Source organism: Astatotilapia calliptera, chromosome 18, assembly GCF_900246225.1.
Source record: "Astatotilapia calliptera chromosome 18, fAstCal1.2, whole genome shotgun sequence".
In the NCBI taxonomy this organism is placed as follows: domain Eukaryota; kingdom Metazoa; phylum Chordata; class Actinopteri; order Cichliformes; family Cichlidae; genus Astatotilapia; species Astatotilapia calliptera.
This window is the reverse complement of record NC_039319.1, coordinates 14,139,643-14,165,207: the sequence shown is the minus strand read 5'-3', so window position 1 is coordinate 14,165,207 and position 25,565 is coordinate 14,139,643. Positions and strand designations below refer to the sequence as shown.

The following is a 25,565-nucleotide window of genomic DNA, read 5'->3' as shown; positions in this document are numbered from 1 at the left end:
ATTTAAAGCAAGATATGTTGCTAAAGGCTATAGCCAAGTTCAAGGCATTGATTACAAAGAAACCTTTTCGCCGACTGCAGATATGACGTCAGTGCGTACGCTGATGCAATTAGCAGTACAGCACAACTTTAAACTCCATCAAATGGACGTGAAGACTGCTTATTTGCACGCCCCAATCGATTGTGAGGTGTATATGCAGCAACCAGAAGGTTTTGAAGTAAAGTCAGACACAGGTGAAAAACTGGTCTGTAAACTAAACAAATCACTATATGGTTTGAAACAATCTGGCAGGAACTGGAATAAGATGTTACATGACCATTTATGTGAAAAAGGTTACAAACAAAATCCTGTAGACCATTGTGTATATTCCAGACAGACAGCGAGTGAGACAGTGATTCTTATCATCTGGGTTGATGATGTAATCATAGCTGCCAACAGTGAAGACGCTATCAGAAACGTGAAACAAATGTTGGATGAGAAATTTAAAATGAAGGATCTTGGTGAGCTCAAACATTTCTTGGGTATTGACTGTATACAAGAGAACCATGAGATAAGACTAAATCAGACACGGTACATCACAAAAATCCTGGAAAAGTTCAAAATGTCTGACTGTAAGCCACGTTCTACTCCTTGTGAACTCAAAAATGATTTTGGTGCACATGGTGAATCAGTTGATTCAGGAAAATATAGAGAATTAGTGGGCAGTTTGATTTACTTAATGACATGTACAAGACCAGATTTGAGTTGGATAGTGAGCAAACTGTCACAATCCCTGTCTGAGCCAAAAGAGCATCATTGGACAGCAGCAAAACATGTATTACGTTACCTTAAGGGGACACTAAACAAAGAGCTGTGCTATAAAAGGATAGAAGGAAACCTAAATCTTATAGCATACAGCGATGCAGATTGGGCCACAGACTTGAGTGACAGGAGAAGTACAACGGGTTATTGTTTTGTATTATCCAAAAATGGGCCAGTGATCTGCTGGAAAACCAGGAAGCAAGCTACAGTAGCTTTGTCAACGTGCGAGGCAGAGTACATGGCGATGGCCGCCACAGTACAAGAAAGCTTATACCTCTCACAGCTACTTAATGGCATGGACATTAAAAGGCAATATTCACCAGTTACCATTCTTGCAGACAATCAAGGTGCAATTGCATTGTCCAAAAATCCTATAAACCGTCAAAGATGTAAACACATCGATATCAAGTATCACTTTATTAGGTCTGCTATAACTGAGAAGGAAGTACAAGTTAAGTATTGTGCAACAGAAGACATGGTAGCAGACATCATGACTAAGTCTGTAAGTAAAGTGAAAATAGATAAATTTACGCATATTTTGTTTGGAACATAAAACGTTGATATGTGAATATCATGTAAATATGTATATCATGTGTAATGTATAGTGTTAAGAGCAAGTGGGGGTGTTGCCCTATCATATATGTATGTGCTCTTAACCTGAAAGGTATAAATACGGAAGTGTGTGTGCAATAAATGATGGCGCAGAGGAAGGTGTGTCCCTCTGATGTAAAACTCTAAACAACGTGTGTATGGTTTATTCCTCCGTGAGATATGCGAGTAACCCCGGTATTTCTGCCCTAAAAATGGAACCTCCAATTTCTAGTATCAGCTGATGTTTGCTGGAGCCACAGCTGTAAAGCTGCTGGTCATGATGTCGGTTTGGATATGTGGTGAGAGGGAAACATGAAGATGAAACCAGGAGATGTCCTTACTGAATCATCAGAGCTGAACAGTGATGGAGAAACAGGTTTACCTTTCAGGTGACATGAATGAGTTCAAGGGAAGTTATGAACTGTTTCTGAGAGACAAATAACACCAGGATCCTTTTTTAGGCAGCTGACAGCTGGTAACTGTGCAGGGGCGGGTCTAGCAAAGTTTTGCCAGGGGTCCATGTAGGGCATTAACAGGGAAAGATGGGCACAAAGAAATACTTTTCTTTCTTATCCTCATTTAAAATATCTAGCTTTTATTAAATAATTATCTGAATCTTACAACCAAAGTTTTTATCTGACGTAAAATGTATAGATGTTTACCATAAGGCAGCATAGAAAGTATTTACTTGCTTTCAGGTTTTATTCAAATGTTAGTCTTTTCAGTTGTTTCTCCACTTTTTTCCTGTTTCAAAATCACCAGTTTGTGAGAAGATTATCTTCTTTTTTTAACAGGCAGATAAAGTTTTGCATTGGCATTGGCTAATTTGTCAATTGTTTGTTACAAATGTTCGTATTTTAATATTAAAAACTGTTTTTGCCCAAAACATATGTGCACTATATGTCAGTAAAAATACTATGCAAATATTGCTGTCCTTGAATGCTGAGTAAACACTGACAAAGCACTGATTGTATCTCTTGTACTTTATCAACGCAGTATCTAAAAACTTTGCACCGTAGTGGATAAAATCTCATTCTAATAAGAGTTAAAAGTGCATTTGGTTATTAGGTTTATAGGGTTATTGAATTATGGTTAATGGTTGGTAGAATTTGTTTTAAACATTATCTGCCAATTACATCTGCCACCCTTCTCCAAATCTGTGCCCCTACCTGGCCCCCCCAACAAAAATTTTCTAGACACGCCACTGCTAAGCACTAGAGGTAAATGCTAAGGAAAACAACGAGATACATTATAAGAAATAAGCTTACAAGGAATCAAACAGAATATATTTAATAAAAACTCCAAAAACCCTGGACCGTGACACAGGTGCCGTTTCATCACATGAAGTGTGGGATGTCACTTCACTATCTCTTGAAATTAACTGCTGTTATAATTCCAAATTAATTTCTAATTAATTTCCCTTTGATGAGCAGTGGCTTTCTCGTTTAGCTCTTCATTTTTAAAGCTGGTGGACTCATGAATTGTAAGACAGCCCTTTAATTACTTAGAAATTACCCTGGGTTCCTTAGTGACATTGCAGATTATTATTATACACCTTGCCTGTGGGGTCTTTGTTGGTTGACCCTCCTGTGTCGGGTTTTTCAGATTCATTCATTTACAAAACGTTTGTCTGATTGTAGATCGGTGGATTCCAAACACCTTTTAGATAGTTTTGTAAACTTTCCCAGGTTCCTGAGCATTAACAGCTCTTTTTAGGTGGCCTCATTTGCACCATTCAGGCTCAGGCGTCATAATAGATCTGTATTTCACAAGCATCTGATTGCCTTTCCAAATTAATGCCGATTCCAAAGTTTACATAGTTTCCCCCACACAGATGAGCAATATTGGGTCTACTGACTTCATCCAAGAAAATATTTATTTATTTAAATTTTAGTTGTTCTTGGTTTCCCCTCATTGGATGACATTTTAGTTTATATTTATGCAGAAATATGGAAAACCTCACAAACCTTTTTTTGTGGATGGGAACATTGTGAATGTGGTCCAGTATATTCAAATAAACTACAATTATGCTTGTTTATTTAAATGCGCTGATCTAATCCTGAAGGTTTATTAGCACACTTATTTCATGACAACTTCACACATTCAAGCTATTTGAACATTAGTTTTACAACTTTAATATTTCTCCCTAACATTAATTAGTAATTACTGAATAATGAACTCGGATGCACAGTGGTACACAGCACAACAAGGGGATCCTGGGTTTGAATTCATTGGACGGTTGACCCCTTCTCTGTACGGAGTTGCATGTTTTGTGTGGGATTACTGCTCCCACAGTGTAAAGACATGCATGCTCAGTTAATTGGTGGCTCTAAATTGGCTGTAGATGTGTATATGAGCATGAACTGTTGTCTTTCTGTCTGCTTTAGCCTGAAATGGGGTACACACTGGACAAGCTACCATCTTTTATCCTACGAGAGCTGAAATAGGCTTTTGTACCCTTTTAACCTGAAGTGGTTGAGAAAATGTATGAATGGGTTTTTGCGTGATGAGAAAACTTTCAGAAACTTTAATCTACAATTTTTCATTTTGAACTTTGCTTAAACCACTTCTCCCAGAGTATTAAAAGACTAGTTTATAATGAACTTGGCTTCATGGATATGTTGTATAAGGATTCAGGAGACTGACTGCCTGCCTCTCAGTGTAATGTAGAGAGCCCGAGTGCTGCGGATCAGAGCCAGAAGAAGCTCAGGTCAGGAAAGGAGTCGGGAGTTTTTGAAGTAATTAGAAAAACATTTATGGCCTTTTGAGAGAATCGCCTTGACTGAGCTCTGATTACTGATGTGTGTTTCTGCATGTTTTCATGTCACAGTCCCAGAGTCATTGGTACGCAGACATGTTGTGTCTGGAATTAATCTCGTTCATTTACAATGTCATTTTCCCGTCGGCACTCATTAGGCTTGCTAATGCTAACACAACCAGCAGCACTGTGCGACCGACCGGGCCCGACACGATCAGCTGGTGTTTTTCTTCTGGGGTGACAGCTGCTACCGTTTATGGGTGTCAGCATACGCCAGTTTTGTTGTCTTTGTAGGAAGATTTAATAAAAACTTCACTCCCCCAAACAAAACATGCAGTTCGACTCTCGCTCACTCTGAATTTTTTGCTTTTCTTTTTCTTTTCCCTCAGCATGTGTCCTTTTTAAGCACACACACACCTGACCATATTGTTGCTGGGACAGCTTGTGTTGAAACATACGGTCTCATTAGTTTTCACTTGTCATCTTTCAACAGGGAGCTGTCAAAAATTGTACAACACTGTAGAATACACACACACACACACACACACACACACACACTGCCCTTTGGTTAGACTCCAGGCTCCTGTCATGACATTTCCAACCAATGTCCGTTGGACTGTTCTCATGTCTTTTGAGGAAAAATAAAACCCTGCTTGGCTCCTGTTGGGTCTGTGTTGCCACAAGCCCCGGTAGTTTAGAGACTTATTCCTCATGAAGAGCGGAAAACAAGACAGAACATCTTCAATCGGCTTGTCACTCGCTAACGAGGGAAGTTTTGGGTCAGAACCAGCTCTTGGAGCTCACGCTCCTCACCTGACTCCAGCCCCAAATCCTTAAAAGAGCAGCTTTCCTCACAGCTATATATTGACAAACTGTTACAATACACATCACAGCACAAGCACCTCCCTCCGTAAAACCCCCCTTAGTTACACTATGTGTGTGTATGTGTAAGCACCTGTATGCATGAGCAGGAACGTGTGCGTGTGTGTATGTGTATGCATGTGAGAATGTGTGTGTGTCATGGGGGTGCGTTTGTGTGACCTCCTGCTGACCAAAAGGGTCATAAAAGCAGGAAGCTTACAACACAAAAAACATGCCTTCCAGATAGGATGTATCTGCAATAAAACCTCCCCCAGCACAGAGTGGCTGGAGAGGTGGTCAGAGACAAAGGAATGTCTTGATCCTATAGATTGATCAGAGTTTACAAATTTAAGAAACACAATGACACATTCAACAATTATATATATATATATATATGCTTAAATTCTTCGAGGCATGAATTCAGCAAGGGGTAATTGAGATGATTTGAACTTTACAGCCATGGCATGCTATGTTGCCAGAAGCAGACATCAGAAGATCATCATCATCATCATCATCATCGTTTATTTGTATAGCACTTTAAGAACACACCAGGCAGACCAAAGTGCTGAACAACACAGATCAAAACAACAACCAAATTAAAAATACCATAAAATCATTACAAACAATAAAATAAATAAGGTGTCAGTTTCCTACAGAGTTAAAAGCCAGGGAATAAAAATAGGTTTTCAATCTGGACTTAAAGACCTGCACTGATGACGCTTGTCTAATTTGGAGGGGAAGGTTATTCCAGAGCATCGGAGCCGCAATTGAAAAGGCACGGTCTCCTCTGCATTTCAGCCGCGACTTAGGGACCGACAGCAGCAGCTGCTCAGCTGAACGGAGCGAGCGAGGAGGAACATGTGGCTTCAGCAAGTCAGTTAAGTACACAGGAGCCAGACCATTTAAAGATTTAAAAACCAATAAAAGGACCTTAAAACGAACCCTAAAATCAATGGGAAGCCAATGCAAGGAAGCCAGAACCGGAGTGATGTGATCGAATTTCCTACTACTGGTTAAAAATCGCGCCGCCGCGTTTTGCACTAACTGCAGGCGTGACAAGGTGCCCGACCCGACCCCTATTAAAAGGGAATTACAATAGTCCAGACGTGAGGTGATAAAAGCATGAATAAGAGTTTCCAAATTGGGTTTGGAAAGGAAAGGCTTAACCTGGGGCGATCGTGGCTCAAGAGTTGGGAGTTCGCCTTGTAATCGGAAGGTTGCCAGTTCGAGCCCCGGCTTGGACAGTCTCGGTCGTTGTGTCCTTGGGCAAGACACTTTACCCGTTGCCTACTGGTGGTGGTCAGAGGGCCCGGTGGCGCCAGTGTCCGGCAGCCTCGCCTCTGTCAGTGCGCCCCAGGGTGGCTGTGGCTACAATGTAGCTTGCCATCACCAGTGTGTGAATGTGTGTGTGACTGGGTGGATGACTGGATATGTAAAGCGCTTTGGGGTCCTTAGGGACTAGTAAAGCGCTATATAAATACAGGCCATTTACCATTTACCAACCTTCGACAGGCGTCTGAGGTGATAAAAAGCTGATTTTACCACCCCACTTACATGACCTTCAAAAGTAAGCGCAGAATCAAGTTTAACACCAAGATTAGTGACTGAACTTTTCAGATGAGAGGTCAAATCACCAAAATCAACATCTGGAGAATCAGTAGAACGATGCGGGCCATATAAAATTGCTTCCGTTTTGCGACCATTAAAATTCAAAAAATTATTTGAAGAAGATGGGTACACTGTGGTCATAAAGGGATGAAAATTGTCAGCAAAAACACTCAGGTGGGCCGTGGCGATGCTCAGTTGATATATATAATACATTAACCTTTAGAAATCCAAAGTGTGCCAAGAAAATATCCACACACCATTACACCACCATTGAACCATTGATACAATTCAGATGGATCTATAGGTTTATGTGTTTTAGACCTGCCTCTGACTCCACCATCTGAATGTAGCAGCAGAAACTGAGCCTCAACAGACCACGCAACATTTGTACAATCCTCTGTTGTCCAATTTTGGTGAGACCCAGTCTTTTGCTGCTGTAGCACATCTGCTTCAAGTTTCTACATGCTGTGCATTCAGACTGAAGTCTTCTTTGTACCTTGAGTTAATCTGTTCAAAACAATCGGGCCATGCTCTTCTGAAATCAATAAGGCATTTTCACCCAGAGACCTGCTGCTCACTGGACGTTTTCTCTTTTTCAAACCATTGTCTGCTAACACTAGAGATTGTTGTGTGGGAAACTCCCAGTAGACCAGCAGTTTCTGAAATACCCGGAGCGGCCTGTTTTCCACCAACCAGCACGCCACGTTCTAAGTCACTTAAATGACCTTTCTTCCCCCCATTCTCAGAACTTCAGCAGGTTCTGTCTGTCTTGACCATCCATGCATTGAGTTGCTCCCATGTACACCTGCACAGGTGTACCTAATAAAGTGACCGGTGCCTCTAAAGCTATAACTAGCATTATAGCTAGAATCGCCATTAAAGAAGCTGTAGAGGTCTTTATTTGCAAGTATATTCTCACCCGTCTTTACATTCGGTCATTTCATGTTGCCTGAGTGGATTATATACGGATGCGGATTATCCACTTACTGTAAAAAGACTCCCATTAAATTATCCACTTAGAGACCATCTAAGACAAGACACGGTAAGAAAAGATCTCATAGCCTGAAACAAACTGAAAAGATTTTATTCAAATGTAAATTGCGTGTCTCTTAAGCAGCGTTTGAAAACTCCTCTTAATGCATCACATTATCATGTATTCATGCCGCCCAGGACTCGCTGTCAGCCCACTGAAATTAACAGCACTGAGAACATGCACGTACACACAGCTGTTTAAGTCACTGAGATCTTGAGCTCGTATTACACTTTTTTGTTTTTTCTCACAAACGATCTTCGTGCCATAAAGCGGCGCAGTGAACTTTGTCAAAATGCAGCCCTTTGAAGCTGAACGTAACATTTAGCCACCGCCAGTCTTTCTGACAGCTCTTGTTTGTTTATGTAATTTAATCGACGTAATATATGCATTTCAAATATGCATGTGCAGCCTCTAAAATGTAAAAGTATATTCTTGTCTCATCTGTGCCATCTCCTCCCTTCCTCTCGTCGTGCAGGCTGCCCTACGCAGGTTACTTTGGAGGTGTTTCGGGTCTCAGTAAAAAACAGTTTCTGAAGATCAACGGCTTCCCGAACGAGTACTGGGGCTGGGGAGGAGAAGACGACGACATTTACAACAGGTATGTGTGGACGGCTGAGCTCTGCCTGCGATTTTCTCGCTGTTAAAATGTGTGGTTATCCTCGATAATGGAACTTTTCTGCAAAGGAAGGCAATTTATAAAACCCAAACTACATTAAATTATTTTTATTCATGAGTAGAGGACAGAGTCTACTGTCAGGTTTACACTCAAACTGCACCACACATTCACGTCTTTTATGTGTTGAATATGTATTATTTATGCCACTCCTGGAGACGGTAGTGGCACAGTCAAGTATCGCGAAAGCAAGTGACGTTGAAGCTCTTCATGGAAGAGGTGATTTATTATAATTATTCAGGAGAGGGAGTCTGATTAGCAAATAAATTAACCTTTTGAAGCACTTCAGTCAGCTTTTAATGACTAGCTGAAGTTCACTAATGACATTTCTGTGGATGTTGGCTGAAATCAAATCTGGGAGAAGAATATTCGTTTGACAGCTCGACAGAAAGATGACTTAAGACGGGACTATTAGCTGAATTTATCGTCTGCTCGGGAGGTTGTTTGCACTGAACTTTGTTTGATTACCCGGTGAAGTGATGATCAGACTATTAACAAATGACAGCTACAGCAATGAACCCTCATCTGTCTGTGGTTGGTAAAGAATCATAACAGCTAAACGCAATGCATAATGATATACCATAGAAATAATGAAGCTAACTAAACACAGGACCTCTATCTCTCCCTGACATCTTCTCTCGTAGCACAGATTAGCTCCATCAGTCACACAAACAAACCCAAAATGTCAGTTTCATGTTTCTTAACAGCTGAAATGAACATATGAGATGGCAGATTAACTCCAAAAGAATATATTGCAGTCCCATAAACAGATGCATTCGCATTCAGAGAGTATAATTATAAACACACAGGGTTGTATACTCACAGCAGGATGCTCCTCCACAGACACGATGCCACCTTCATCTCTATTGCATCTCCTCCTCTTCTTCTTCTTCTTTTGTTTTTCCTCTCTGTCTTTCTCTGTGTCCCGCTGTCACGCTCACAATGCGAAGCTTATCTTTGTCCTCTTGGAGTAATAGCATTATAAGAAAACTGAAAATAGAGCAGTTGAGAATAGTGGTTTGTGAGGATGGACTGTGTCAGCCAACACAGTATTAGAAGATTACAGCTGTTTGTCAGCATCTGGCTGGATGTGATAAAAGAGATCAATGTGTGCTTCACTGAACGGTTGTGTGTATAGGTCTATAATTATGCACCAAAAGTTAAAGTACTGACTTTAACGGAAGATAGCTCAACTTTACAATTGGATGCTGCAGATTTTTCTGGAAATAATTTCTGCACTCCAGCTGAGCTATTTTGGCTGCTATGAAATGTGAAGTGAAGTGCTGTGCATATATCATTAAACTGCCAGTTAGGAAAAGAAAACTTTCAGACACTGAATTCTGCACTTCAAATTTAACTCAGTTCACACTTGCTCTTACACTAAAATACTTAAGTTGCCAGCTCCACAGCAACATTTTCCACCAAACCAGAATAAAAAATGCAAAATAATAATATTTGCTTTACTTAAGGCATGCCAAATACAAGGAATCCTCATATTAAGTTGCTTACTTGTTAGTGAAATACAGTGTTTGTACACAAAGAATACTGGCTGATATATCAGTCTGAATTTATTACTGACAAAGAAATCTATATCAGAGCTGGCATCTGCACTTGCCCGAAGATACCAGTGTTGGCTTGGCTCTACTTTACAGCCTGTAGCCTCTTTTAGGATATTACTTTAACTTCTTAGACCAAACATGTTGTGTACCATATGGATGCACTCATCCAGATAAAACTGTAGACAGCTGCTGCCAATTCGGCAGAGTCAGGTCTGTAATAAGTTCAGAAAGCTGAAGTAGATGTGGTGAATAATGTAGAACTTATAGCAGTTAAAGCCCCACTTATTTTTCTTGGGAGCTTATGGAGACCAAAGAGGGTGTTAAAGGGGTATTTCTCCCAAAAATTCAATTTAGATTTTGTTTCTCTGACCCGTAATGCTATTTGCTATAATGTGAGTTGCTCCGTTTTGGAGATATTCACTCTATAAATGTCTGCATTGTCACAAATATAATGGCATTAAATGCCTATCAGCTCAAAAAGTCAAAGAAAAAGAGCAAAGATGATGCATGCAGACACAAAATGAGCAGCAGTGTCTTTCCATAAATCCTGACCAGATTGCTCTACATAATCTAAACTTGTGAGCAGTTTCTTATGACATGTATGACAGGATGATGACAGTAAGTTGTTTCTGAGCAAGACAGAGAATTTTAAATTAAATCATAACAAGATGCGAGTGAATTGCAGACTTTCAGCTTTAATTCAAGGAGTTTTACAAAAAAGTGTAATCAACTGTGCAGGAATTACAGACATTTTCACACACAGTCCCCTATTATAAAGAGAATTTAGCAGTTGACTGATAAACTGGTAGGTTTAGGTGGGTTTATTTGATGTTAAAGAGGTGCAAGTGTCATTGTCAAAGTCCGCAGATTGTTTGCAGCAAGGCGATGGAGCATCTCAAGGGTCCATGGACTTTAGGCAGTCATCGACTACAAATGAGTTTCATCCAAGTATTAAAATAAATCCCGAAATTTAAAATTGTGTTAGTTTGTCCAATAACTTTTTAGCCTCTTGATATAATCCCCTCCTCACTTAACCGGCAGTATTAGCTATGTGTATACTTCTTTTTGTTGGGAGAATAGAGTGAAAAAACTATGAAACACACCAAGGTTTTCGTAGTTGAATTACTGGGTCATGATTTCTGGAACGAGGCATAGCTGCTGAGTTTTCCTAATGTATTTGTGGGGCACTTTGACCAGCAGAAGGCAAATGCCATCAGGTTCCATTATAGTAAAGAGAAGACATCTCTACAGCCACTATCTACAAAACTTGGCAAGTCACACCAGGAGCAGTCTACAGTAGATCGATAAAGAGCACTACAGACCAGATGAAAAATATGGTAATTTGATTATGGGGTGAAATGTCTCTTTATAGGGGCACAAAATATCGACTGTATATTCATCAGATGACCAGAAACACAATCCCAAATTAGACTTTTTGTCTTTTTGCCAGTTCAGTGACAAAATGGAGTTTGTGCATCTTTACATCACACTGCAACATCAGAACAGCGAGTGAGTTGAATGAAGTAATACTGACTGGCTAAGTGTTTAATGTTTAATGCCTTTAGAAATAATATAAACTTGAGGCAGGATTTTATCCTTTAGATAAGATAGTCCCACTGAGATTTGACTGAGAAGGCTCTATAAGTATTACTCTGGATGTATTTTACATTTTATCTGTGTTTCCACAGTGTGTTGTAGTTTACTTTTCAGCTGCGGAGGAAACTCCAACAGTGCTGTCCAATAAACATACAGTAGCTGGAGGGGTCGATTCATACAGTGTTGTGCTAAAAAAAATTATAGAAAAAGAGTTCTCACTGACCTTTTTCTGTATTTATTCTGTATTTTTATTCATTCCAAAATGCTGCTGTCAGGGACGACATGTTTTGTTTTGGTTTTTTTGCTGGAGTTTTAAATTTTTGTATTATATTTGGATTCACTGTGTTTATGTAGTAGATACTCCTGGTTGATTTCTTTATGATTATTTTCTCAGTTTGGTCTTTAGTCTTTTTTTGCTACCTTTTGCAATCTAGTTTCTGTTTGTGGTTTGAGTTTTAATTAGAATTATTAGACTCTAACCTTTATCTTATTGCTTCCTGTTTTATTTTGGCAGCTGTTATCTTCTGTGTCTTGTTTCTTTTTACTTCCCTTGTCTTGTGATCCTTGATTAGTGTCAGCTGTGTTTGGTTCCCCACACGTTTCTCCTTCCTTTATATTTAAACCCTAAGTTTACTTTTGTTCTTTGTTGTTATTCTGTCTAGTCAACTTGTACGTTTCCTGCTTGTTCCTGTTGTGTGTTCCCCGTATTCCTTACTCCTTGTTTAGTTTTTTGTTAAGACATTTAATCAGCCTTAATAAATAGCTCACTTGTTTTCTGCATCTGGTTCCTCACACTTTTACTCTGTAAATCATGAGAGGTACTGTAAAAAGCCTCAAACTCAATAATTATAAATAATAATAATACTTAATAATAAAAATAATATTTGAAATTATACTCATATTTGGTATAATAGTATATAATAAATACTTGAAGAAACTTATGCAGAAAAAAGCAAATACAGCTGAGCCTGATGGCTGGGTAGTGCTTCATTTGAAGGCTCACATCTCCTCCCACCATCCACCTTCACTTTTCAGGGCTGGCTTGTTTTAGAGCTTTTCACAGAGTAGGCTGAAGCCCTGAAAAATCCCTGAAAACGCATTTGGACAAGCTATTGAAAGACTATGGAGTGTGGATATTGCTGCGTGTGCACATAGCTGAGGCTTTTTTTAAACCAAGTAACAAGTTTCTTCTTCAGCTTTTATTATGAAAGATCTTGTTTTTTAGCAAGACCTTAGTTGTCCCTGTCAGTCCAGCTAGTTGATCCACACTAAAATATATCATATTAACAGATGGAAATGTAAGTTTCCTGCTGGCATTGGTGATCCCCTGACCTTTCCTCTGGTTCCACCATGAGGTTGACATTTGTGGATTCGTGTGAATTGGCTCAAACACTGTTCAATCGATTGTCTTGACATTTGATTCACACATTTGGAGTACCCACAAGATGAATTGTAATAACTTGGGTTACTTCCTTATTTCATTTTGTGAAATCATAAGATCAAAAGTTTCATTTGTATTGTACTTTACAAAGGTTTTGGCATTACCATAAAGTTTATGTATAAATATTAAGTACTGGCTGCCAAACATCAGCATGTCAGGATGGTAATGATACCATTCAGCTCGAAACACAGCTGCATCTTAACCTCAGAAATGTGGCTCTGCTCTCACTTTCACAGCAGTTGCCATTTGCACAAACTTTAACAGCATCTTGCTGCTGCATTCAGAGTACAAAGCAAGGGCACAATGCAGGAGCATCTCCACTTTCACGCACTGGCAACAAGTGCTACAGATCATACATAAACCATAAAATAAAACCCCATCATTCATAGAAGAGTGCAGAAATGTCAGCAGTGATTATGGATAGTGTCTAGCTCAGTGTCAACTATTTGCATTTATTAAGTATGATCACATTGAATCTTCCTCAGGCTGAGATTTGGGAGGTTTATCAATGATGACAATGTGGCTTTATGAGCACTGAGCAGCACCCACCCTTTTGCACATGCACCACCCAAAGGTCAAGTGTGCGGTGGTGTGTTAGCCTGTCAGATGGATGCACGGCCTGGGCATGTCTTATCAGCTGTCGGGATAAAAGGAAAGTCAGGCATGGCTTGTTAAAAGAGGAAGCAAAGGTACAGCAAAGACATTTCTTTACCTTTACATTGTTTTTCAGTTTCAGAATAAAAGTGCACACAAAATGGAATAAGGTGGTAATTAGTAGTAGTAGTAGTGAAAACACAGGCCTGCATGGTTCAGTTCTGAGACCTGAGCAAACAGTTTAAACCAGAAGCCTGTAGTATGAAGCAGGATTTCATCTTATCCAGGTGACTTCAGGGTTAACAATACTATTGTATATTTCATGGTATAACGCCATAGTAACTTGTGCTATGAACCAAAGCTGTTCTGGATTAGGTTAGCTTCCAGATTAGATCAACAGGTATGAAATCCCTGCCTACTGACCAATCGATTCTGGCAGATAGTACAGGGGCTCTGAAGTTTCAAAAATAAATATAGATATTTAAAAGGCAACTTTATTCCTTGTTTTTTCTTTTATGTTGGCAGAAAAAGATTTTACAACAGTTTTATTGTTCTATCAACATTAATATATTATCCTTAAACAGGATATCTACACTGCACCTGCTGACCTTTTAACAAATTTCCACATAGATTAAACATTTAATTCTGTTTTGTGTTTAATCTTTAGTTTCCAACTGTTAAAATTCATCAAGGTTGCAACTGAAGGAATAATAAATAAAGCTGGCGTTTAAACATTAATGTAATCAAATACTTGATTATAATCCATCAGATTCTCCGGTGTCTTAGTGATAGAGCTTTGATATTGATAAGTCTGTCATCTCACAAAGTCGGCATTTGTGTTTTCTTTTCTGGCTTTAAATACGCTAAACTTGATTAATATTAAGATCTTTTCCAGTCTTATTGACTAAAGCACACACTTTTGATAGTATATTACTCTACAGTGGTTTTCTTCTCAAGCACACTCACGCCACTGATTTGATCTGCAGAAGCTGTGTTGCTTTCAATGTGTTTAATCTCTTCATATTTTCCCCATAGTGTAGTTCTATCTTTCTTTGTAAAATCAGCCGCTCTTCTGCTGATACATCCATCCATCCATTCTGTCCTGCTTAACTTTATCAGGGTCGCCGAGGGGGGGCTGCAGCCTATCCCAGCTGCCATAGGGTGAGAGGCAGGGACAGATTCCCAGCCTGACACAGGCCTGACACAGAGAGACAGACAACCATTCCCGTTTACATTCACACAATCAGAATCATCTTTATTTTAACAATTTGTGCACACAAACAAGGGATTTCACTCTGGTTCATTTTGCTTTCTCAATACAAAAAATAGAGTTTTTTAAACAGACAATTTTAAATAGGCATATATATACACAAGCAGAGCATAAATACAGAGACGTTAAAACGAACTACAACTGGACATGAGCGATAGATATTTAATAGGCTGAACATGGTGTTGCCTGGCTGAACCTTAGATGTTCATGTTGACCACTCCTTCCTTACCTGTGTAAATGGTACGGTCCATGCAGGTGCATGGGCTTGAGTAGCGGAGGAGAGAGGAGGTGGTATTTTATCTAGTTTTATTTTTACTAGTTCCTTTGTATTTGGTCAGATTCCCTAGTGAATTAATTTTGTCTTTCATTAAGACTTAAGTGTAAGTCCACTTTTTTGGAACATATTTCTGCCTCAGTAGCTGCTTCTTTGACATCTTCTGCTTCTAGACAGTAACAACTGCCCCTTGTTTGAGGGGGAGGGGGGGGGCGTCTCAGCACAACAAGTATCTGAAGCTGAAAGGCTTCTAAGAATGCGAGCTGTAGATGCAGCGGGGAAGGATGGATCTCCAGCTGAGTGAACTAAAAGGCTGGCCAGTTAAGTCTCTCAGGATTCAGTAAAACAACTGGAGGAGTAGGATAAAGGGATGAAGAGATAAAAGAACAGGAGTACACATCAGAGTGTGCAGTGTCCATGAAATCTGCCTCTGGTTCGTTAAAAGGAAACAAAGTTCATGGGTATGAAACGTGTAAGCAGTCGATGTGTCCACCAATCTCCATGTGCTCTTTCTTTGAAAACTGCTCTGGAAAGAGGAGCATCAGCTAAATGACTAAATCACCCCTTTATACTATCTGCTCTCTGCTCCAGCACCTTTGCCTCACTGTATTTTCTTCCTCCTCTCTAACCCTCCAGCTCTTCACATCTATTTTTTTCCTGTCTGCCTCTCTTCTTTCCCTCAAAGTAATTTTCCTCTCTTTATCCTGGTTTTGATGCCACGGGCTGTGGCCACTGCCTGAAACGGGTCCTGCTTGCTTAATGCCAGCCCGGGGGAACTAGCTGTCCCTGCTGCTCAGTGTGGCCTGAGCCTGTGGCAGAGAGGGCACATGCCACTTGCACAACTGTCAGCACCACTTCCTCCTTGGTGGCTATTGCTGAGAAAGAAGAAGAGAGAGGGAGTGTTTTCTTTCCTCACTATTCTCTCACCCTCTCTGAACATCCAGCATTAGCCTTAGGCAAAGACTGTTCCTATCCCAAGGGCTTGAGTGCAAGACCAGCCTTCACCACACGTGCAGACGCTCACTCTTTCCACGCACCCTCCTTCCCTTGCCCTTTCCCCTTCCTCTCTGTAAACCTCCCAGCGGTGGCTTTCATCAGAGCCTGAGCCAGCATCATATGCACATGCAGCACAAGGACTGTGCATGTTTCTGTGAAGTCTTGACAATGGTGTAAGAATCGGGATATTTTTGGCTCAACACTTTGAGCAGCCTTTGGTAAGTTCAGTCACACGTCTAGGTTAAGAAGCTGTTTTCACCCTTGGGTCAGGTCAGCAGCAAACATCAAGTCTTTTATACCTTTTTTCCAGTTGCCCTGATTTATTCTTAGATCATTGTTTGACTTTGTTTCGTTAAACACACACGAGACGTACTGATACAAGTATATGTCAGTAAACCGATACCTAAAGATACAACAGATATTTGTACAAATACTTAGGATGTTGTTTTTTAGAGTATGGATTTATAAAGGAAGATAGGTAAAAATAGAGACGGGAGAAACATCCTTCAGCTCGTGCTTGTTGATGCTCCAAAGCCTGTCCACCAGAGGGCACTCTGCAATTTCCCTGTTAGCAATATGTGTTGAGTTGGGCAGAGTGTCAGTGAGTAAATAAATGACTAGACTAAATGTTATTAATCAGAATAATATCAGTATCAGTTTTAAAGTTGCTGTGTCGGCTGAGCTCTATTCTTTTGTATTTGGTAATATGAAATGGTCTTATTTTAAATGTGTGGTGGTAATAAAAAGACAATGTGACAGGAGAGTTTGGCGAGGGCCGGTACAATAATGAAGTGAGTAAGGGGATAGTTTCAGTTGTTCATGAGGCAAATCTTGTCTTACTAATGACCAAGAGATTTAAGAACATTTCCCCACACTTCATTCAGCAGCTTAAGTGTGCAGTAGCAAAAGAGACTATCAAGCACATGGATGGATGGATGGATCTTGTAAGAGCACGTCGACTTCACCTCAATCACCTTCACAATTTGTGAAAAAGATTTCTTTTCCCCCACCATTCGTGAAACAGCGACGCAACTCTACAAATGCTTTCAAGGACTGTCTGTCCAATAGTGCGTTATTATCCCCATTTTCTATATTATGTAATGCCTTCCCTCCTCTACTTCTCCAGCTTTTGACTTAGCTCCAGGTATGTGTTGTGAAAAATATGAAGAGTGCATTTTTGCTTAGTGAACAAAGAGTTTATCAACTTAGGGGTGACTGCAATAAGAGGAAAATGTCCAAGGTCCTTTAGGGAATTGTGATAAATATCTTTTAATGCATGGCTGACAGCCATTTTTAAATTTTCCTCTGGTTTGGTAATTCAGTTATATATGCTCCGTGGACAAATTAAAGCATCCACAAGGCTTGGCAGGGAGAACAAAGAAGCCCCTGGGAAAAGAGAGAGTAAGCAGGCACATTTTTCTTATCATACGATACTTTCAATGTGACAGTCGCAGGAACAGAAGTCAACGCGACACGGTAGAGAGCACCTGCTTGATTCTAGAGTTGAATCAATGTAGGGTGAAAGCAAGGTGACGAAAAGAAGCAGCAGCAAACAGAAAGAGCTACATGAGTGTGGGGGCACTGATGAGTATAAACCAGGTCAGCTGGCTGATGTACATCCAGCAGCAGCAGATATTGTAATCTGTCTGAACTAATGTCCTGTGTGATTTTTCTGGTGTATTAACTGGAAAAAAATTGTTATGGAACAATGAAAAAAAACTTGCCCTATCTATGGTTGATTTTTGCCATCAGACATGTAAATGGTAAATGGCCTGCATTTGTATAGCGCTTTTCTAGTCCATAGGACCCCAAAGCGCTTTACACTACATTCAGTCATTCACCCATTCACACACACATTCACACACTGGCGATAGCAAACTACATTGTAGCCACAGCTGCCCTGGGGCGCACTGACAGAGGCGAGGCTGCCGGACACAGGCGCCACCGGGCCCTCTGACCACCACCAGTAGGCAAACACGGGGTTAGTATCTTGCCCAAGGATATTTGGCATGCAGCCAGGAGGCAGCCTGGGATCGAACCACCGACCTTCTGATTAGTGGCTGACCTGCTCTGCCACCTGAGCTACAGCCTTTAAATGTCATTTAAAGGCTGTTGGAGCATGAGGATGGTGCTTCTTACAGCCTCAGCATTGTTCTGAAATCACATTGCAAAGACTTAGAGTCAGCAGATCTGTGCCTCTTTGGAGTCTCAATCCCCCAAACCACTGACAAAGTACAAATCCTAGGAGGTATTACTGATGCAAACCTGTATTTTTATCCAACCATCAGCAGCATCAGTGAAACAGCTACCAAGTCTTCTCAGAAATATTTTAAATATCAAATATTTTTGCCAACAGGAAACTATATTGCCCTTTTTTTATTTATATATCTATATATATCTATCTGTCTCTCTGTCTATCTGTGTCTATCTGTCTTTTGACTGGATCATAATGCAGTCTGCAGCAAATTGATGGAAGTTCCGAATATTCCAAAGAGCTTCTAAGAGATGATATTAGTGTAATTCTAAAAACATCTCTCTTGGCTACCTGTTGATTACAAAACTGGTTTAAAAAGTTTGCTTCTGATCTTTAAAATACTTAAATATGTTGACCTGTGATATACTCACAGCATGCTTCCAGTTTACCAACACAGCAGAGTCATTTTACAGTGCCATTTTGCACACACTATGATCGCACTACAAGCCCCATCTCAGGTCTTTGTGCATCTAGTCAATTCCCCATTAGCTTCCACTACATTGGCTACTTGCCCATCTCACCAAGATAAAGCTAACATCTTCCTACAACAGTCTGGTAATGATAACAAATTCGGGAGGACATAGTTTATCTAGTACACATCCTCACGTGCGTCTTTAAAAAAGCACTTTTTGAGTTATCTCTACAAACCACGCTGTTATGAAACTACCATAACTAAAAAAAATTTAAAAAGCAGAAGGCCATTCGTCAGTTTTCCCTCTCGCAGCACACAGATGTGCTAGTTCTGAAAGAAAAATCTTCCTCTATTATCACCCACTCTCTGCTGCACATCGTCCAACCTGCACCACAGCCACCCACTCCTCCTCTTCCTCTCCCAGCTCATTTCTGCACACAGAAGGGAACTGAGGCAGGACATCAGACGACTCAGCTCCCGTTTCTACTTCACTCCATTGCACTAGTACAATTAACTCCACTTGTGGGAATAAGAGAGGAGAGCTGGAGACATTTCTGATTAATCCAATCAAACAGGTCTATGGTACATGGGTTTGTGCATCTCCTCCGTCAAGAGTGCTGCAGAGCAATGAAACTTTTCAAGACCGATCTCTCTAGCGGACAGATATCTTTGTTAAGAAGGAAAAAGTGTTGGATAAGACATAAAATTAGAGCTTTTTGGGTGGTGGCTCTAGTAGTTAGGAAGACTTTGCTGGTTAATGGTTTCACAGCAGGAGTCCAACTGTGACTCAGCTTCTATGGAGCATTTTATTCCACTTATAATTGGTGTAATTGTGTGATTTTTTTTTTTTTCTTCATCACGACTGATTCAGAATAAAAGCTGTTGAGGTGAATGCTTTCAGTGTGAACACTGAGGCTGAGATGAGTAAGATCATATAGTGACCCTGGATTGCTTGCTTGCTGCAAAGTTTCTAATCAATCCCTTCTGAGTATATTGAGGAGGAGTTGCCAGACGACTATGAAGGTCCAGTTTGAAGGATGGTTTTACCACTTCCTTGTGTGACAATGTTCATGGTCTCTTGCAAAATGACATAAAATCAGCGTAGAAATGTCATATTATTTTATTTTATAAGGTTTTAAAAATGTCCATCTTGGTCTGTTCTTTTTGAAATCTTTTTTTTTTTCTTTCTTTTGTTTTTGGTTTTTTTTTTTGCCTTTTTTCTGGGCTATGCATTCAAGCTAGCCTGGCCTGGCTCTAGCAGTGGGCACCAGTTTCCTGCTTCTGAGTGAGAAGAAGTTGAGCTGGGTCCATTGGCAGGGTCCATGGACTTGTACTGCGGTGCCTTCCAAGCCTAGGATCTGTAGCTTTAGCAGAAATTTATATTAACCTGACTGGGCCACTATTTTCTGGTTTAAACTTTCCAGTTTGTTTAAGCCTGCTCCCACTGCAGTCTCCGTTCTGTTTTAGTCTCACAAGTGTGTGACCTGATGTGGTTTTCTGCTGTTGCAACCCATCTGCCTCGAGGCTGCATCCCGAGATATTTTTCTGCTCGGTTATAAAAAGCCATTATTTAAGTTACTGTGTACTGCCTTTCTGTCATCTCCATCCATGCTGGCCATTTTCCTCTGACTTTCCTCTAATCAAAAAGGCGTTTCTGTCCCCTGAACTGCCGATCCCTGATGTTTTCTTTTTTCTGAATGAACCCTAGACTGCCAAAGTCCACAGTGGTTCAAAAACACCCATACCAGCTCATGTAGGCCTGACAATTAAACCCAGTTTTGGTTTTGATATGAACATTAGCAGACTTTTCTAATATTTTATCTATTGCTGTGCTGCCACATGATCGGCCGACTGGGTAATTTCATGAGTAACCATCTATTACTAAGAACAGTTGTTGTTGTTGTTAACTTGAAAGGAATCAAAAACTGAACCTAATTTGTGAGTTTGTGAGAACTGTACCCTTCCAATCACATTAACTATGATTCCAATCATAACAGGACTTGATAAAGACTTGAAATAATAGTAAAATGGATTTTGTAATTTATGTCAATCAAATGTTCTATTTCTTTTTATATTCCTAATTAAGTTTTCAGTGACTGTCAGGTATTGAATAACTGACTCAGTTATGATGAATATGATGAATGTTAGTGGACTGTTATGGAAGAGAGTGCAAAACAGGGCAGGACCTTTTTTGTTAAGCTCAATATTTTGTAGTTTTATGAATAATTATGAAGTTATTCATCCATTAACTTATTTTCCAAACCTGTATCCATCTAGGGTCACAGGAGGGTTGGAACTGGTCCCAGATGATTTTGAGCCGTGGGGTACACTGTGGAACAGGTCCATTACAGGGCTAGCACAGAGAGAGGGAAAAACATGCACACTCGTATTTATATCTGCATCAAATTTCCCGTCACCTTGCATACATCCTGTTTCCATGTGAGAGGAAAATGGAGGAAACTGTACAGGTGACGGTGCTAGCCACAAAATCAGAAACTGTTTATATAATCTCATCATAGCACAATGAATCTTATAAAAGCACTGTGGCCTTCTTCTGTATTTTTTTTATCTCTTTAATCTGGCTGCTTTCGGTCTTTGCACTTGAGTCTCCAAAAAAAGTGCTGTAAGTTCCCCCCGAGTGGAGAATTCTTCAGCAGCCACCCACCTGCTGTGTTTCAGTGGAGGTGGCTGTTGAATGTGTTGTCTCTGGATTATATACATCACACAGAGCACGCTAAAGCTTTCCTCCCTGCAGCTCCGCTGTATCCTCACTGTCCTGTTCTTTCTTGCATAATAGTCACACTACGCTGTCACACTGTGTTACTGCCTCCTGCCTGTCAGAGCCGTGGAAAATATTCACTGTACTCATGTGTCACTTGAGTGTGTGTTGGTGTGTGCGCTCTAGATGATTTCTTTTCCTTTGGTCAAGCAAGGATGCAACTGCAAAAATAAAGAAATGCTAGTTCATTAGTTAGCATGCAAATCATTAATCCACATATGCATTCATAAGCATGCAAGGTCACAGCGGCAGAGGAGGGGTTTTTTGACATTTTTAGCTCTGTGTTGCGTCACACTGTACCAACCCTGAACTTCATTTATCTAACAGTGTGTGCCGGCGTTAAGCTGATGAATGTGGGTATGTGTGGAGTTATAACAGCTGCTTTTGCTTTCTTTCTATGTGTGCCTTTGTGCCTTCCTTTTCTGAACGAGTGTCTTTGACCAGCATTAATCATCGTGCAAAGTTTCATATTGACAAAATGAGGAGCTAGAGAGCTGGCCCACCCTCAGGGAGTGTTTCATGATGAAAAGAAGATTTTGAAAGCAGGCAGGGAAGGTAACAAGCAGTGATACAATGATGTAGCAGAGGATTTCTGAGCAGCCCTGATGCTGTTTTACACAAGCACGCTCGATCTTCTTATGTTTGAGAAGCCAGCAAACAAAGCTTAGCAGTGCTTCTGATCAGCTCAACACACACGCGCACACACACACACACACACACACACACACACGCACACACACACACACACACACACACACACACGCACACACAGAAAAGTTTGGTGTAATTTATAGAGAAGTGTTAAACAATAGCAAATGTAGTTAAACATACACCCCCAGTATTCCAGTTAAATTCATAATACTCATAATATTCATAACGAGTGGTCCTCACCTGCATTTGTCTATTCAATCTGTTCATTTGGTGGCAGAAACAGGTGCCTGAAAACTGAAGTCTGCCTCCCATTCTACTTTTCTCAGTGCATGTTGGGAAAAGAGTGAATTTGTCATGGGGTTTGCTAGATGAGGACCTGATTGCAGGACAAGGTCGTAAGTCCATATGATGACTATAGAAAACAGCAATCCAACAGGAGGACAAACTGACTCTAAATGGGCTGGAAACACACAGAGATGACAAACTAATAAAGGACAAAAACAAGCTGACGCTATATATACACAGAAGAGAAATCAGGGCAGAGTGGAGTGAGCTGGGAGAAACGAGACAAAAACTAATCAAGATAATCAAGATAATGACAAGGGAGGAAGTAAAATTAAACATAAGGCACAAGAGACAAATGATTATCAAAATAAAACAGGAAATGAAAAACTGGAACACGGAACACAAGAGAACTTGGCACAGGAGGATAAAACAGAGGAAACTAATAACTGAAAACTGAAATTAGCCTAGCACAGAAATAAATCCCTGAACAATAAACAAATCAAGAACAAAAGAGAACAACAATAATCCGAAAGTCCAAAACTCAAACCCCAGAGCCCAGAACCTAGGATCATCACAGAACTCAATTAAATCAATCAATTTATCTACATTTTGAAGTAACTTGCTAGTAGCTCAGCTGGATTTATATTGGGTAGTGATTCAATTATTTAAATTACTTAACTGAACTTCTTTGGATAAAAGGAAATTTTGCTATAGTCTCACATGTATATTTTGATCTTATTTTAACAAAGTAAGTGTGACTTAATACTAAGCTGTTAAAATGAAGCTTTCCTGTAACTATAACAGTACAAAACAGTCGTTCTTATTATCAAAGAATGTAAGCTTTGTCTTCTTCTTCTTCTTTTTTTAGCTTTTTTTAAAATTGTATTCATTTAAACAGCCATTTAGATAAAGGAGAGCGCAGATTTAAAAATGTCTGATTATGCCTTCACACTTCTTAAAACTTTCACATGGGACCTTTTTATATTTAAGGATTGCTTAATTATGTAATTACAGTTGCTCCAAGACAATAATAACAGTAAAGGACTGAACTAAATTTAATAATACAATACATTACAAATTTACAAACTATAAGAAATAGCTCAATTACAAATATCCAGTATGTTACAGAGACCTATATGATTGACATTTTACTCTGAACTGTAAAACTTTGTTATTTGTTATTTTCACTGTAGATGATGTGCAAAAGGGTGTAACTATTGCACTGTGGAATGACTTCCTGTGTCGTTCAGTGGTGCATTTGGGTAACCTCAGTCTCTCACTGAACATCATTTCCCTAATTTCCTTCGGGATTAATAAAGTATTCTGATTCTGATCATGCAGTGGGTGGGAAGTATTGTCCAGCATCGTCCTTATCTTGGACAAAATTTGCCTCTCCAGCAGGGGGCCTAATATGTACCCTTAGGCCCCATCCTTGATTCAGACACTGTCTTTCCCTTTTCACATAAATGGCCTCCTTGACTGCCCTCTCAAACCAGCGTTCCTCCCTCTCCAGAATGTGTACATCCTCATCATTGAAAGAGTGGCCACTGGCCTGCAGTGATCGGACACCATCTTTCCCCATCTTACAATGCTGTGATTGCAGCCATTCTCCAACTCTGTGCATGGTACTCCATTGATCAGTAGTTCTTGATCAATGGTCATGACAATGCATCAAAAGAGGTAGACGATGACATCCTCATCTCCAAAGCAGGCCTGGTAAACTGAAGGGGATCCTGATGTGGCCTTAAAAAGAAGTTGTAGCTGGTCAAGGATGAGTCTTTCCAGGGTGTGTATGGCGTGGGAAGTCAGTGCTACAGGCCTGTAATCCATGCGTAGTATTCCAGTTTTTTTCACAAGTACTATATTAAAAAGTACAGTTTAAATATAATTAAGGTCACATTTATTCCACTTTACACCAGAGTGGCATATTGTCACTGCATTTATCTTAAATCCCTTCGAAACTTCTCAGAGGATTAATTTTAATGACAGGTGGTAAACAGTTTTACCCATGAGGTAAAACTGTTGAATATTCTATGAGACACTAAAGGCTAGAAAATAGTACAAAATAATTTTTGATTCACATTAAAGCATCAATCTGAATAATGCAGCATTTAATAATTTAGCCTTGAGAACTATTGAGCTTTCTTAGTAAATAGAGCTGTTATTTTGTCCTTTTTCTATAGCAGGCCTCTACCTGCAACAGTTTTTATGCTGTGTCATCTATATTTTCACTTACGGAAGTTCTGGGAGACTCTTCTGAAAGTACCATTACCAGTCTGAAAAACAGCCAGCTATGAAGCTGTCTGTATGGCAAAGGGTGAAACGAATTGTTGATTTACTCAAAAATTCTTTCGTGACGTGAATCTCTGAATATAAAAATAAGATGCTGAGATTTGTACTGATTCAGATGAAGGAGAAAGGATTCACCCCGGGCGAGCCTTAGCTACACTCTCTGCAGGGTAACAGGCAAAAAAAAAAGATTATTTTAAAGATGCAGAACTATGCATAATATAAAACTAAGCTCAGAGAAGGACTGCTTTGCTCACTTTCAAACCCACACATTATTTGCACCATAATAACTCTCAAAATTATGCAAATGCATTCATGCTCACATGTGCACACACACTGACAAAGCAGTTATCTATGCGTGGCTGCTAAATCAGCAAAGTCCCCGAGATTTGAGAGAAAAATAAAGAAAAAGAGGCTAAAATCTCTTATTTAGTTTTTCAATGAATTTATTTATGGGGTTGTTTTGATGGAGTTTGGGTTTCTCTTACAGGCTGATGTGCTTTTGATGGCATGGTGCTCCATTCGGGGTTATTTACATTTTGCTAGTCTGTAGAGAAGATGAGAGGTGAGAAAGAAAAGGGAACGTGAAGAGAAGGAGATGAACACAGAGAAAGTACAGACAAGAGGGGGAGATGAGGAAGGGTGGGGAGGAGAAAAAAGGTGAAAATAAGCATACTGTGAAGAAGAAAATGCACAGAGGGGAGTAGCAAGGTGAAAAGAAAACAAGGAGCATGAGTAGGTAGGTGAAAGCCATTTTTACACATTCACTTCAGCCCTGTACTTTTATACACATTACCCAACGGAGGTGCAAATGAGAAAGCAAATGTACTGTGCAATCAG

At 40.0% G+C, this 25,565-nt stretch overlaps 1 protein-coding gene across 1 annotated transcript in view; it reads left to right on the top strand.

Annotated features, from left to right (window-relative positions):
- Nucleotides 1-25,565, top strand: part of b4galt2 (UDP-Gal:betaGlcNAc beta 1,4- galactosyltransferase, polypeptide 2) — a 239,572-nt gene that overhangs the window by 187,848 nt on the left and 26,159 nt on the right. Inside the window, exon 6 of the mRNA XM_026148727.1 lies at nucleotides 8,128-8,250. Coding sequence (XP_026004512.1) covers nucleotides 8,128-8,250 — 123 coding nt within the window. The remainder of the gene's footprint in view (nucleotides 1-8,127; nucleotides 8,251-25,565) is intronic.